This window comes from Coregonus lavaretus (genome assembly GCF_964263955.1).
Source record: "Coregonus lavaretus genome assembly, contig: HAP1_SCAFFOLD_2002, whole genome shotgun sequence".
NCBI lineage: Eukaryota > Metazoa > Chordata > Actinopteri > Salmoniformes > Salmonidae > Coregonus > Coregonus lavaretus.
In genome coordinates this window covers 24,493-40,411 of record NW_028164183.1, presented here as the reverse complement: position 1 = coordinate 40,411, position 15,919 = coordinate 24,493, and the positions used below count along the sequence as shown (strand labels likewise).

The 15,919-nt window shown below is 45.7% G+C and overlaps 1 protein-coding gene across 1 annotated transcript in view; it reads left to right on the top strand.

The window, feature by feature from the left end:
* fig4a (FIG4 phosphoinositide 5-phosphatase a) overlaps window positions 1-15,919 on the top strand; it is an 83,119-nt gene that overhangs the window by 46,031 nt on the left and 21,169 nt on the right. The window contains exons 14-21 of the mRNA XM_084192312.1: window positions 989-1,034; window positions 1,178-1,326; window positions 1,482-1,648; window positions 11,502-11,640; window positions 13,739-13,797; window positions 14,035-14,182; window positions 14,883-14,969; window positions 15,714-15,912. Coding sequence (XP_084048438.1) covers window positions 989-1,034; window positions 1,178-1,326; window positions 1,482-1,648; window positions 11,502-11,640; window positions 13,739-13,797; window positions 14,035-14,182; window positions 14,883-14,969; window positions 15,714-15,912 — 994 coding nt within the window. The remainder of the gene's footprint in view (window positions 1-988; window positions 1,035-1,177; window positions 1,327-1,481; window positions 1,649-11,501; window positions 11,641-13,738; window positions 13,798-14,034; window positions 14,183-14,882; window positions 14,970-15,713; window positions 15,913-15,919) is intronic.

The window sequence follows — 15,919 nt, the reverse complement described above, 5'->3', positions numbered from 1 at the left end:
ATTATCAAACACCCTCCCACTCCCTTGCTTTTATACATGTGCTCATGCTTCAGTAACACACACATATATGCATGCGCGCACACACACACACACACACACACACACACACACACACACACATAGCCGCCCACTCTCTCGTCTCTGGCGGGGTTGTTGACTTGAGTCCACTCTAGTTTTGGCTCCAGAGCAGACGTGTCACAAATGAAAAGTCCTCCTCCGTTTACTTCTTAATGTATTATTTCTTCCTTACTTCCAGACATCTGACATTCTGACTAGTCCCGGGGTGTCTCGTACAGAGGCTACTGTGGGGCTCGCTGCTAGTCTGGAGGCTAACCTTCTTACACAACCACAATAGTTTTTTTTAGAAGAAAAGGGATTTGAAAGAAAGAATGAATGAAAGAAAATTAAATTAAATATATTTTGGGCTCTGCTGCGAAAGAAGCAGGATATTACTGGTTGCTCAGCCAGCCTTGGTTGGCTCTGCCCTGCCTGTAACTTGGTCTCCTGTATGAGATGTCAGCATGACTGGTTACCTAATCTGTTATCAGGCTAGGTCTTGCTGCTGTGTCTCTATGGTGGCTGGTGTATCTTGTGATTAGATTGCATCTTGAGTTCAGATCCATCAAGCGTTGGATACAATAAACATTAGCATATCATGCTTTGCATACAAGCCAGGGGCTAGCTACTCCTGGCAATGAAGCAAGCCTAGAGTGACCTAAATTGATAAACAAAGAAGACAGGATGGAAATCTTGGAGAGGAAAGAAATGCTATGGGTGGAGCCTATGTTCCTCTGGTTGTCATCATACAGTGCTTTAGGCCATTGTGGCATTGGAGAATTACTCCTCGATGCATCTGTCCTAAATGTGTTCAGATTCAGAAACTTTGAGTTGTGCCATATCTAGACAATTAATTTGCATTGCAGGAGTATAAAAGTACAACAAGCATACTAAGTGTTTGATTGATTCAAGGAGTTTTCTCTTTCCTCAGATGGGGAGATCTTGGTGGAAGTCTCACCTCAAGTGGGCGTGTCCAGGTACGGTATATTACACACCAGACACACCTGAGCAGGCAGTGGCTGTTGACATGGAAACCTCAAGGCAGAGATGATGCCCATCTTTTATCAGCGCCCACATTTAAATGTTTTGTTGTTGTTGAGCTCTCCTCTGCTATCTTCAGACGGGTGTGTTGAGGACGAACTGTGTGGACTGTCTGGACCGTACTAACACCGCCCAGTTCATGGTGGGGAAGTGTGCGCTGGCCTATCAGCTCTATGCTCTGGGCATGATTGACAAGCCCAAGCTACAGTTCGACACGGACTGTGTTAGGTAAAACTCTACTCTACTCTCGTCTCTGAGACTCACTTAAACATTACTAAAAGATGACATAAGAACATTAAAAATTCAGTACATGAAATATAACTTTGTTGTTGACATCTCTAACCCTGTGGTGACCCCTGTGTGACCTTTGCCCCCCCATGCAGGCTGTTTGAGGAGCTGTATGAAGACCATGGGGACACCCTGTCTCTGCAGTACGGGGGCTCCCAGCTGGTCCACAGGGTGAAGACCTACCGAAAGATAGCCCCCTGGACACAGCACTCCAAAGACATCATGCAGACCCTGTCCCGCTACTATAGCAATGCTTTCTCAGGTAGACTCATGCACACACGCATACACACACACATGCTCGCAAGTACACATGTACACACACGCACACGCACGCACAAACACACACACATACACGATCTGTCATAACAGGTATCGGTGTCTCCTAGGTAACGGTGTCTCCTAGGTATTACCACTTTATACCACTCACTCATCACCCCCTGTATTGTTACTATAGCAACACACACACACACACACACACAGACAGACCCTCCTCATCCACTCTCCTTTCTCTCCTCACCCCCCTCCTCTTCTCCCACCCCCCTCCTCATCCACTCTCCTTTCTCCCCCCACCCCCCTCCTCTTCTCCCACCCCCCTCCTCATCCACTCTCCTTTCTCCCCTCACCCCCCTTCTCTTCTCCCACTCCCCTCCTCATCCACTCTCCTTTCTCCCCTCACCCTCTCCTCTTCTCCCACCCCCCTCCTCATCCACTTTCCTTTCTCCCCTCACCCCCCTTCTCTTCTCCCACCCCCCTCCTCATCCACTTTCCTTTCTCCCCTCACCCCCCTTCTCTTCTCCCACCCCCCTCCTCATCCACTCTCCTTTCTCCCCTCACCCCCTCCTCTTCTCCCACCCCCCTCCTCATCCACTCTCCTTCTCCCCTCACCCCCCTTCTCTTCTCCCACCCCCCTCCTCATCCACTCTCCTTTCTCCCCTCACCCCCCTTCTCTTCTCCCACCCCCCTCGTCATCCACTACTCTTCTCCCACTACTGTTGAACCAGTGCTCCCACTACCTCTATGCTCTCTCTGTCAGATAATGTGACCCCCCCCAACTCCTTAGTTACATTTCCAATAACATCTATAATGAGTTTGTAGACCCAGGGTACGGCGAGTGGCAACTTCTTAATAATGTCATACATAATCTGAAGTGTACACACCCTATCTCTCTCCCAGAGGATTACACACACACGCACACTATTTGCATTACAGTGGAGACTAATTGCTGTAAATTATTCTGGTAGAGAAACACTGTGTAGAGAGCTATACATGATCCCCCTTCTTCACATCAGTCTTCAGCATTGCCATAAAGGCCCTCATAAATCAACCACTGTGAATGTGTCCAGTACTGATTTATTTATTGTATTTACCAGCTACATTGTTGGAGGACACATTCTCATTTCCAACGACATTGTGGGGAAGAGTTACAGTAGCGAGCAGAGGGGTGGAACCATAGAGATCCTATTCATTTAGTATTCTAATTCTATTTCTATGGGTGGAGCTCTCCATTGTTGCCTTGGAGTGCTTTAGAACAGTGTAAATAAAACACGGGAAATCTACTATACAAAGCACTAAGTGCATCTGGTTGTGTTCTTGGTTTAGAAGTGTTACCTTTCTCCCTTTAAATCACCATCTCTCTACGTCTTATTTCACAGGCCTTTTGCTGTTTAGAACACTGTAGACACAGGGTTGATTAGAAAGCTTCCCCTCGTCTCGGTCTCCTATCGCTCCTGCTGCTGGAGGATTTAACAACAGAGCCGTAGAAACCCTTCTGGGTCTCTCAGAGCACTTTCTTCTGAATCACTCTCACACCTACAAAGATCCACAGTCACACACGCATGCATTACATTTGCAGGTACACACACACACACACACACACACACACACACACACACACACACCCTCGCCCACCTCCACACTAATTGAGATGATAATTAGGCTTCCTTCACGATGCTGAATCATACATCCTCATGACATCCCCCAGTGTAACATTCAGTCTACCAGCACCACAGGACCCATATCTCCCTTCAGTCACACTGATGCCTTACAGGGGACAAAATGGCTTCTCTCCTCTTCAACTAACACATGACTTCCTTTCTCCCTCTAACTTGCTAAGGCCTTTATTGAGGAAAGCGACCCTGGAGTGTTTTACTGGGGTCCATGTTCAGTTTAACTCAATCCTAGTGAATCATGGGATTCATCCAGTCAACAGTTAGGCCTAAACAAAGAAATTGTGATTTTGGAATGTGGGGGAAATTAATTGTTTATTTGGATGAGATTATTATCATTGCTGTTATTGCGTCAGTCTTTTTATATGAAAACGTCTGTGCCTCCCTGGGTTGATGTAATTGACCTTGTTGCGTTGACTACACACACACGCATGCACACACACACACGTGCATACACACACACACACACAGTCATCTGATTGTGGTGGTAATGCAACTTTAACTGTTCTCTAGTTCAGGTTGAAACTCTCCTCATTGTTATTAGTGTTCAGAAGTGACATGCACCAGAACCCCAGGGTCCATATAAGATATCCACAAGGAGATCTGCTGGGGCCTGGCTGTGATGGAGTGAGTGGGAGAAAAGAGGGGATCATTGGCCTGAGATGGAGTGAGTGGGAGAAAAGAGGGGATCAGGGGCCTGAGATGGAGTGAGTGGGAGAAAAGAGGGGATCATTGGCCTGAGATGGAGTGAGTGGGAGAAAAGAGGGGATCATTGGCCTGAGATGGAGTGAGTGGGAGAAAAGAGGGGATCAGGGGCCTGTGAGAGGATGAGGGGCCACTAACTCGTCCTTCTGCTGAGTTGGAGTGGAAATCAGTTTGATGTCCCAGTGTTGAGGCCAGGCATTCGTAAGTTAGCTTGTGTGTGTCTGTGTGTGTTAGCACCTTCCACACTAACGTTCCACGCTAACGTTCCACACTAAACCCACTAACCCTTTTGGGTTTGAGTAGAGCGTTTCAAGAGTCGACACTAGAAACTCCTCTTCTCTCCTCTTTGGGCTGCAGAAGTCAATTGCAACCTCGCCGTGTGTGATGTCGAGTGGTGAGTCAAAGAGTCCTTGACCCAGTTACCTGTCTTCCTCTGTCCTCACACACCCTGCTCTCACTGCACCAACCAACATCTGTCATCAGACTAATAGAGATACAGGATCATTTTGATTGGCCAGTAACACTTAGACTAAGTGTCATCTATGCCTGATGGTTAGTACAGAGCTGACTCTTCTCCCACCCTTAAGCATCTATCATAGTTCAAAACGTGTATGCACAGCAGTGTTCTAGAATATTGGACCGTTGGCATTAATACTTTTCGAATTCTCACTGCAGCTCAAGCTACACCACATGGCCAAAAGTATGCTTGTCCAACATCTCATTCCAAAATCATGGGCATTAATATGGAGTTGGTCCCCCCTTTGCTGCTATAACAGCCTCCACTCTTCTGGGAAGGCTTTCAACTAGCTGTTGGAACATTGCTGTGGGGACTAGAGCATTAGTGAGGTCATGTGACTAGGCCTGGCTCGCAGTCGGTGTTCCAATTCATCCCAAAGGTGTTCGATGGGGTTGAGGTCAGGGCTCTGCAGGCCAGTCAAGTTCTTCCACACCGATCTCGACAAACCGTTTCTGTATGGACCTCGCTTTGTGCACGGGGGCATTGTCAAACTGTTGCCACAACGTTGGAAGCACAGAATGTCATTGTATGCTGAATGTCATTGTATGCTGTAGCGTTAAGATTTCCCTTCACTGGAACTAAAGGCCCTAGCCCGAACCATAAAAAACAGCCCCAGACCATTATTCCTCCTCCACCAAACTTTACAGTTGGCACTATGCATTGGGGCAGGTAGCGTTCTCCTGGCATCCGCCAAACTCAGATTCGTCAGTCGGTCTGCCAGATAGTGAAGCGTGATTCATCACTCCAGAGAACGCGTTTCCACTGCTCCGGAGTTCAATGGCGGTGAGCTTTACACCACTCCAGCCGACGCTTGGCATTGCGCATGGTGATCTTAGGTTTGTGTGCGGCTGTTCGGCCATGGAAACCCATTTCATGAAGCTCCCGACAAACAGTTATTGTGCTGATGTTGCTTCCAGAGGCAGTTTGGAACTCTGTAGTGAGTGTTGCTCGGTTTTTACGCGCTTCAGCACTCTGTGGTCCCGTTCTGTGAGCTTGTGTGGCCTGCCACTTCGCGGCTGAGCCGTTGTTGCTCCTAGACGTTTCCACTTCACAATAACAGCACTTACAGTTGACTGGGGCAGCTCTAGCAGGGCAGAAATTTGACGAACTGACTTGTTGGAAAGGTGGCATCCTATGACGGTGCCACGTTAAAAGTCACTGAGCTCTGCAGTACAGGCCATTCTACTGCCAATGTTTGTCTATGGCGATGCATGGCTGTGTGCTCGATTTTATACATCTGTCAATAACGGGTGTGGCTGAAATAGCCGAATCCACTAATTCGAAGGGGTATCCACATACTATTTCTCCAACTGTCAACACATTCAAATGAATAGAGGACACGTACTGGAGCCACGTTGTTTGGTAATTGTGGGGAGGTGCGCGTTCGGGCCACGTAGCTATGTCACAATGGGACGCCGGACTAACGCGTTTTAGCGTCTGTGGACTATGATTTACGCTTTACCCTCAGAGCACTTGTCTGTGGACTATGATTTACGCTTTACCCTCAGAGCACTCGTCTGTGGACTATGATTTACGCTTTGAACACACCGACTACGTGTGATTTACGCTTTACCCTCACAGCACTCAGGTCCTGAAAAGATGGAGAGAAAAGAAAAGCAGTGAAAAGGCCATACTGAGGATGGGATCACGACAGACTGTCACACTGCTCATTTCCCATTATTGCATTTCCTTTTCCTATTATGTTACTGTGTTGAGACGACCCTCGTTGCCATTACGAATGCAAAATCAACTCTAATTTGGGTTTTCTTACTTTAGCATCTCTCCCCTCCCCCTCTCAACCCAGAACATTCTGTCTCCCTATTAGACTCTTATGAACTATATCTTTTTTCAAAACTGTAATTGAGGGGTTTTATTCATTCATAGGCGTACTCTTGTTTATTTTACTTTCTCTCCTTAAATTTATGGCAAGATGTTCAAAGAAGATTGGACTTTAACTGACATCCAAGAGAGAGAGAACGAGTTGGTACATGTTCTTAGCTTAGTCTGTACAGTATCGTGTCCGAGTTGAATGTTGGAACATTATTACTGCCCAAAACGTCTGCAATTCAATCTGTTCTAGGCGGCACAACTTTTCTTCTGGCTGAAGTACACTCAGTGCATTCGGAAAGTATTCAGACCCCTTGACTTTCCACATTTTGTTACGTTACAACCTTATTCTAAAATGGATTAAATAAATAAAAATCCTCATCAATCTACACACAATACCCCATAATGACAAAGCGAAAACAGATTTTTTTTTTACATTTTTGCAAATGTATTAAAAATAAAAAGCAGAAATACCTTATTTACATAAGTATTCAGTCCCTTTGCTTTGACTCGAAATTGAGCTCAGGTTCATCCTGTTTCCATTGATCATCCTTGAGATGTTTCTACAACTTGATTGGAGTCCACCTGTGGTAAATTCAATTGATTGGACAGGAATTGTCTGTAGAGCTCCGAGACAGGATTGTGTCAAGGCACAGATCTGGGGAAGGGTACCAAAACATTTCTGCAGCATTGAAGGTCCCCAAGAACACAGTGGCCTCCATAATTTTTAAATGGAATAAGTTTGGAACCACCAAGACTCTTCCTAGAGCTGGCCGCCCGGCAAAACTGAGCAATCGGGGGAGAAGGGTTTGGTCAGGGAGGTGACCACTCTACCAGAGCTCCAGAGTTCCTCTGTAGAGATTGGAGAACCTTCCAGAAGGACAACCATCTCTGCAGCACTCCACCAATCAGGCCTTTATGGTAGAACGGCCAGACGGAAGCCACTCCTCAGTAAAAGGCACATGACAGCCTGCTTGGAGTTTGCCAAAAGGCACCTAAAGGACTCTGATCATGAGAAACAAGATTCTCTGGTCTGATGAAACCAAGATTGAAGTCATTGGCCTGAATGCCAAGCGTCATGTCTGGAGGAAATCTGGCACCATCCCTACGGTGAAGCATGGTGGTGACAGAATCATGCTGTGGGGATTTTTTTCAGTGGCAGGGACTGGAAGACTAGTCAGGATTGAGGGAAGGATGAACGGAGCAAAGTACAAAGATCCTTGATGAAAACCTGCTGCAGAGCACTCAGGACCTCAGACTGGTGCAAAGGTTAATCTTCCTACAGGACAAAGACCCTAAACACACAGCCAAGACAACACAGGAGTGGCTTCAGGACAAGTCTCTGAATGTCCATGAGTGACCCAGCACAGAGCCCGGACTTGAACCCGATCTAACATCTCTGAAGAGACCTGAAAATAGCTGTGCGACGACGCTCCCCATCCAACCTGACAGAGCTTGAGAGGATCTGCAGAGAAGAATGGGAGAAACTCCCCAAATACAGGTGTGCCAAGCTTGTAGCTAAAAACCTGTTTTTGCTTTGTCATTATGGGGTATTGTGTGTAGATTTATGAGGGGGAAAAAAACAATTTAATCAATTTTAGAATAAGGCTGTAATGTAACAAAGTGGAAAAAGTCAAGGGGTCTGAATACTTTCCGATGCATCGTTCCTACAACCGCCGAAGATGTAACATGCGTTTCCCAAAACACCACGCAGAGAGAACATGTGCTAAGTGCGTCGTTGAGGCATGTGTCAATACTGTTAGGATCGAAAGACGAGCAGCGCTGCTCTCGGATCAGCTTTCTCCATTAAAGTCTTAGCCTACCTTAACATTAGGAGAATTAGGCTTATTCTAATGCTTAGAAGCATTACCCTATAATTACCCTATAAAAATGTGCACGTTACACATCATGAAATATATTGAGGCAAAATTTCAGACCGTAGCCTACAATTAGCAAAATAGAACTCAGTTGAATTAACATGAAATTGATTTCAATGTGATTGATTGAAATATATAGGCATGTAGTCTATACTGTTGTCTATACTGTTATCTTTTAATGCGGTCATCTCGGTTTTCACATTCTTTTTATCCTTGGTTTGCAACAGTTGCATAACAAAGACATTGGTAACGTTATTTGTAGTCAACTTCGTTCCATGTTACCTTTAGTCCTTAGGCAACTTTTTAATAGAACCGGTATAAAGCCCCAGGGACATTCTGCCTTGTAAATGGTTTTAAAACTTCAGGTGTCTTTCTTGGAAACTGATGTAATGGATGTACAGCCTTGTACATGTGCACCTGTCAGTGGTGACTGAAGCATGTGACAAGATGCAAAATGGGTGGTTTCACTGCAACACATTTCTTCATCTGGGTTCCTCTTATCCTTTCTTCTTTTCCTCCCCTCATCATCCCTCCTCCTCTCCTCTCACACTGTCCCTGACAATACAGGATGTTTGTGTGGGTCAGAGACGGTGTGTGATTTCAGTCACACAGGCAAGGCTAATGTTTTGATTTAGTCATTGCACCAATATTACTCTTCCCTCACTGACTCTCAAGGTCATGTCAAACTTTTGGCCGGATGTGAGCTTTGGAGCTCACCTGTCTATGATGTCATAGGGTCCTTGACTAAATATATAATGTTTCATGATGGAGACCATACACACACACACCAGCTCCACAACAGTTTTGCCAAGTTTTTCCCTTGAGCGGTCACCCCTTTCTCATTTTTATACTTTTAAATAACTGTTGTTTTGAGAAGGACAGGAATAGCATTGACATCACATTCTACATGCGTAATCAATTACATCTGTAGAGGATGTACAGAACAGAGAAACATTAGTGTTGAATTAAAAGAACACAAGCTCTAACACACACACACACACTAACCTGCCTCCCATGTACAATTAGCACACACCGATCACGCACACCAAAATAAAAATAAATAAAAAAAATTATCCTTGACGTTTGTGGCTGCGTGTATTCCTCCATTGTTTGACATTAACGCCTACCTCCTGATTTATTCATTGAATATGATGGAAATTACCTCTAGAAATTACCAGGGAGAGAGCGAGAGAAAAAGAGCCTGTAATTGCTCATAATCACCCTCGTTTTGCGGCTAATTACCCACCTTGGCCCTTAAGTGCGTTAGCACGTGGCTGCGCAGCATAGAGGGAGGTGTAGAAACTTAACCAATCACACCACGCGTCACCACAACATGGTACAACACATGACACACAGACAACCAAAAGATGATCTCTGCATCACCCATCTTCCACACCCACAAACATTCTGGTTTTAATGATGTTTTCCCCTCAGTGATGCATTCATCACAGGAGTCCCTGGAGCCTTTAATGTACATATAGTTGGATTAGATGATACATCTTCCTTTTCTCTCTCTTTCTATCCTACTCTTCCATTTTATCTGACTCCAAAATGACCGTGTGGGCACCTTAAAGTCCTTGATCTGATTTAAGGTCGACACTGAGCCAACTGACCACAGCAGAGGCTCAACTGACCAACACTATAGAACAATTACTTCCTGTTACTATAGATCATTTCCTTCCTGTTACTATAGAACATTTCCTCCCTGTTACTATAGAACATTTCCTCCCTGTTACTATAGAACATTTCCTCCCTGTTACTATAGAACATTTCCTCCCTGTTACTATAGAACATTTCCTCCCTGTTACTATAGAACATTTCCTCCCTGTTACTATAGAACATTTCCTCCCTGTTACTATAGAACATTTCCTCCCTGTTACTATAGAACATTTCCTTCCTGTTACTATAGAACATTTCCTCCCTGTTACTATAGAACATTTCCTCCCTGTTACTATAGAACATTTCCTCCCTGTTACTATAGAACATTTCCTCCCTGTTACTATAGAACATTTCCTCCCTGTTACTATAGAACATTTCCTCCCTGTTACTATAGAACATTTCCTCCCTGTTACTATAGAACATTTCCTCCCTGTTACTATAGAACATTTCCTCCCTGTTACTATAGAACATTTCCTCCCTGTTACTATAGAACATTTCCTCCCTGTTACTATAGAACATTTCCTCCCTGTTACTATAGTGCTCCTGTAAGTCGCTCTGGATAAGAGCGTCTGCTAAATGACAAAAACATAAAACATAAACTATAGAACATTTCCTCCCTGTTACTATAGAACATTTCCTCCCTGTTACTATAGAACATTTCCTCCCTGTTACTATAGAACATTTCCTCCCTGTTACTATAGAACATTTCCTCCCTGTTACTATAGCACATTTCCTCCCTGTTACTATAGAACATTTCCTCCCTGTTACTATAGAACATTTCCTCCCTGTTACTATAGAACATTTCCTCCCTGTTACTATAGAACATTTCCTCCCTGTTTCTATAGAACATTTCCTCCCTGTTACTATAGAACATTTACAAATCAAATGTTATTTGTCACAGGCGTAGACTAACAGTGAAATGCTTACTTACGGGTACTTTTTTAACAACGCAGAGTTGTAATAACAATAGAAATAGTAGTGACTAGGCAACAAGATAGATAATAGACAGTAGCAGCAGTGGGTAGCCATCTGATTAGCTATTTAGCAGTCTTGTTTAGCAATCTTATGGCTTGGGGTAGAAGCTGTTCAGGGTCCTGTTGGTTCCAGACTTGGTCCATTGGTACCGCTTGCCGTGCGGTAGCAGAGAGAACAGTCAATGGCTTCGGTGGCTGCAGTCTGACCATTTTTTGGGCCTTCCTCTAACACTGCTTGGTATAGAGATCCTGGATGGCAGGGAGCTCGGCCCCAGTGATGTACTGGGCCGTATTGACCACCTTCTGTAGCGCCTTGCGGTCGGGTGCCTTGCAGTTGCCATACCAAGCGGTGATGCAGACAGTCAAGATGCTCTCAATGGTGCAGCCGTATAACTTTTTGAGGATCTGAGGGCCCATGCCAAATCTTTTCAGCCTCCTGAGGGGGAAGAGGCACTGTCGTGCCGTCTTCACAACTGTGTGGGCCGTGTTAATTCCTTAGTGATGTGGACAGAGGATACATTTACTTCCTGTTACACCTCGGTCTTGTGCTTATCGTCTCCTCTCTCTCTCTTCTTCTGTCTCTCTATGACGCTCTCTCGCTCGGTCTCAGATGCAGACCGGCAGGATGCCATCAACCTGTTTCTGCAGGTGTACCAGCCGTCAGAGTCTAAGCCTCACCTCTGGGAGCTGCCCACTGACTTCTACCTGCACCAGAGGAACTCTATGGCACTGGCCCACGACAGGCGCAGGTACCTAATACATTACTGGGAGGTTATACATATGGAGTGTGCGACTCCTTGTTTTTATAACACACACACACACACACCACGGCAGATGCGTACACACACACACACTGAAATGCCTGGTGGGAGATCACTTAGACAAGATTACCAGCTGCACCTGTGTTTCTGTAACAGCTTTTACAGCAGAGGGCTTACCTGCAGAACAGCAGTGTGTGTGTCCAAGCTTGTCTGAGTGTGTGTGTGTGTTGCCTGAGAGCGAACGTGAGTGCATACATTTACCTCTGTGTAGAAAGAAAGCTCTGTCCCCACCACCACCACTGTACGTGAGTTTCTGACCGGACAAAGGATCACTTTACACATGCTGTGTTGAGTCTAGAGAGGTTTTATTCACAGCAAGGAGAGGGCAAATGTTTAATCTCTTTTCAATACTGTAAGTTATGGCTGCCTCAGCTGTCTATCTCCTCTACTGTGTGCTAGCAGGAGACAGTTATCTCCCCCCCACTTACCCTCACTGTAACCCCAGCCTCCATCCCACTGTCTTTTCTCTCACTCTTTATCACCTTCGTCTTCTGTCTCTGTCTCTCTCTCTCTGTCTCTCTCTCTCTGTCTCTCTGTCTCTCTCTCTGTCTCTCTGTCTCTCTGTCTCTCTCTCTGTCTCTCTGTCTCTCTCTCTGTCTCTCTCTCTGTCTCTTTCTCTGTCTCTCTGTCTCTCTGTCTCTCTGTCTCTCTCTCTCTCTCTCTCTCTCTCTCTCTTTCTCTGTCTCTCTGTCTCTCTGTCTCTCTGTCTCTCTCTCTCTCTCTCTCTCTCTCTCTCTCTCTCTCTCTCTCTCTCTCTCTCGTCTTTTTGCTTTTCTCCTGGTTCTTACCCATATTTGACCCCACTGCTGTGCCTTTCTTTAAAATGTGTTATAATAAACTGTCTCTCTTCTCCATCTCTTTCTTTCTATTGGTACCTCTCTCTCGCGCCCGCCCGCCCGCTCGCTCTCTCTCTCATTCTTAATTTTTTTATTTAACGCCCTCTCCACCACCTCGCTCCCTCTCGCTCTTAGAGCCCTGCACAGGCATGAATTTTCAGCCGACCCCTTCCCATGCCCGCAATGTTCAGGCCCTACCCTACCCAGGCCTGATTGCCAAATTTAAGGCCCTGCCCGAAATCAGAAATAACTTCCTCCATTAGTAAATCCATTAGCTGCTCCTCTCTGTCTGTCACTCGCTCCCTGAGCGCTGCTCACTCTGCATGCGCTCTGCTCATGGCGGCTCGGAGTCTTGAGTGTCCATAGCAATGGCTCCTCTTGGGCTGCTCTGCTCAATGAAGAGACATGAGAGCAGTTAGCTGTTAGCTACTTTTCATCATTCTAAACTCAGACAGCTCAAGGAACATTATTATTTTCTGTTAAATAATCTCTCCTGTCTTATATTTGACGAGGTTGAAGCACTTCTGACACCATGCTATGATCTTAGTCAGATATGACTATGGCTCAGCTTCAAAATGTTAGTGATCAATTTAGTGATACCCGAGCTCTACCCGTACCCTAGTAATTGATGAAGAAACAGACCCTACACGACCCTAACCTGATGTATAATGTCGGGGCCCGTCTGGCTGGGGTCGGGTAGCTGAGCTCTTGTCTCTCTGTCTCTCTCTCTGTCTCTGTCTCTGTCTCTCTCTCCCCTTTTCCCTTTTTCTTCTCGTATGTTCTGACCCAGATCTGTCTTCATGCTGGGCTGGCTGCCTCCTTTGTGGTTGTGCTGCTGTCATAATGACAGACCCAGATTGCTGTGGCCACTCCATCATTCAGTTACAAAGGCCAAGATGGCTCCGTTATTATCATAAGAAATCAAATCTGCAGTCAGACAGTCCTTTTCCTCTTAACCAGCCACACAACTCCCTATAATTGCTGTATTTATTTGCACAAATTGGACTTCATTGAGTAAAAGCGATGTTGTATTAGTTGTTAGGCTGTTGTCGAGCTGAATCCTAGTTTCATATCTGGGTTATGGAAGTACGGTATTCATTGGTGTTGTGAAGGTAAAGAATACAACCCTTAAGACATTTATCATCATATTGAAAGCTGTTAGCTAATCCTTGTTGTGTGTTTCTCTCTAGCTATACCTACTGGTGGTCGGAGGGGATCTTATCCTACCTGCCTCTGCCATATGATGAAGGTATCTATTCAATCACACACACATCTGGATGGAAAGTAAAGTTTGTCTCAAAGCCAAAATCATGACCGACATAAATAAAAATGGTATACTCTTCACTAATTTCACGGTGTGTGTGATTGTGTGTACAGTATGAGGATATGAGCACGTGGCGTGTGTCGTATGTACAATATGTTAGTGTGATGTGTCCTAATATGTGTGTGTTAGCATGTGTGTCCTAATCAGTGTGTGTGTTTCCAGTTCCCTGTGAGGAGAATATGAAGAAGGTAGGGGTGAGGAGAGTGAACCGTTACGACGAGAGCATCGATACCTACACAGAGTTCTTTAAACCCTACGAACTCACCTCATTCGACGACACCTTCTGCATAGCTATGACCAACTCTGCACGGTACGTACCCGAACCTGCACACAGTTACATCAATATCTACTGGGTCATGGCAAGCTAACCATGTTGCTTTTTAGTTTCATACAATGAGATGTCTGAATACTGGCCTGAGCAAAAATAATATAATTGTAAATTGACAATGAAGGTATTATATACAGTGCCTTCAGAAAGTATTGAAGGGGAAGAGACAGGTGAAGGAAGTATTTTTAAGCCTGAGATAATTGAGACATGGATTGTGTATGTGTGCCATTCAGAGGGTGAATGGGCAAGACGGCCTTTGAACGGGGTATGATAGTAGGTGCCAGGCACACTTGTGTGTCAAGACTGCAACACTGCTGGGTTTTTCATGCTCAACAGTTTCCTGTGTGTATCAAGAATGGTTCACCACCCAAAGGACATCCAGCCAACTTGACACAACTGTAGGAAGCATTGGAGTCAACATGGACCAGCATCCCTGTGGAACGCTCTTTACACCTTGTAAAGTCCATGCCCTGACGAATTGAGGCTGTTCTGTGGGCAAAGGGGGGGGGGGGGGGGGTGCAACTACAATATTTGGAAGGTGTTCCTAATGTTTGGTATACTCACCATATGTCTGCTGCAGAGAGACAAGAGAGATTTGGTTCTGGGTGCAGAGATGAGGTTAACTGTGATGTGTTTTTCCTGGGATGATAATGTGGTGATTATGTTCTCTCTGTGTGTGAAGGGAGTTGATGCCCAAGACAGTAGGAGTTGACCCCAGCCCCTTCACTGTGCGCAAGCCAGAGGAGACAGGGAAATCTGCTGTGATTGGGTGAGTGTACTCTACTCGCGTGTATGTGCGCTCGTATGTGCGCTTCTCTTTGTTCGCTCGTGTGTGTGTGTGGCCTCGTGTGTGTGTGGCCTCGTGTGTGTGTGTGTGTGCACAGGTGTTGTTTATTTGCATTTGTATATTTCTGTGTCTCTACACGTGTATCTGAGAGCCATGGGCCAAAACCAAGACACTCATCTTCCATTAGCTGACTCATATGAGCTCTCACACACACACACACACACACACACACCACCTCTTTACCTTCTTGAAAACCTTCAATAACACCTAGTTGTTGAGCAACTCTGGGTTTTTGTATGAATATTGAACTCCTGAAAAGGGCATGTATTACTCATTGCTGTTAGCCAGTCAATGGCTGTTTATTGAGTTATTTACCAAAGCACCACCTTTTAATGAATGAATGATTGAGTGTCCGGTATCATTCTCTACTGGAGTGTTATGTAGGCTTCCAGATTGGAGTTGTGTCCATCCGTTGTAGAGAGAGGACAAAGCTTAGATTACACCCAGTCTCTCTCTCTGCCCTCCCCCTACTACCCCTACTCCCCTGTGTCCTCCTGCCTAACATCACTCTCTCTGTCTGCCCTCCCTCTACTCTCCTCTGTCCTCCTGTAGGGGGAGGGCAGAGAGAGAGAGGTTAGGCAAGATGAAGGCACTAATTGTAAGTCGCTCTGGATAAGTGTGTCTGCTAAATGACTAAAATGTAAGTGCGTGTGTGTGTGTGTGTAGTGCTAAGAGCAGTAAAGAGGAGACGGTGGTCCAGAGGAAGACAGCTGCCAGTGCCCCCCCACCCCCCAGCGAAGAACAGATCTCCAGCAGCTCAGAGGACGACTCGGAGGACGACCGCGACGATGATGGATCAGTGTCCCAACGCTCCACCCCCGTCAAACTACTGGCTGAGTCTGGGGAGAGCCTCCGCACTCAGGAGGTATGGG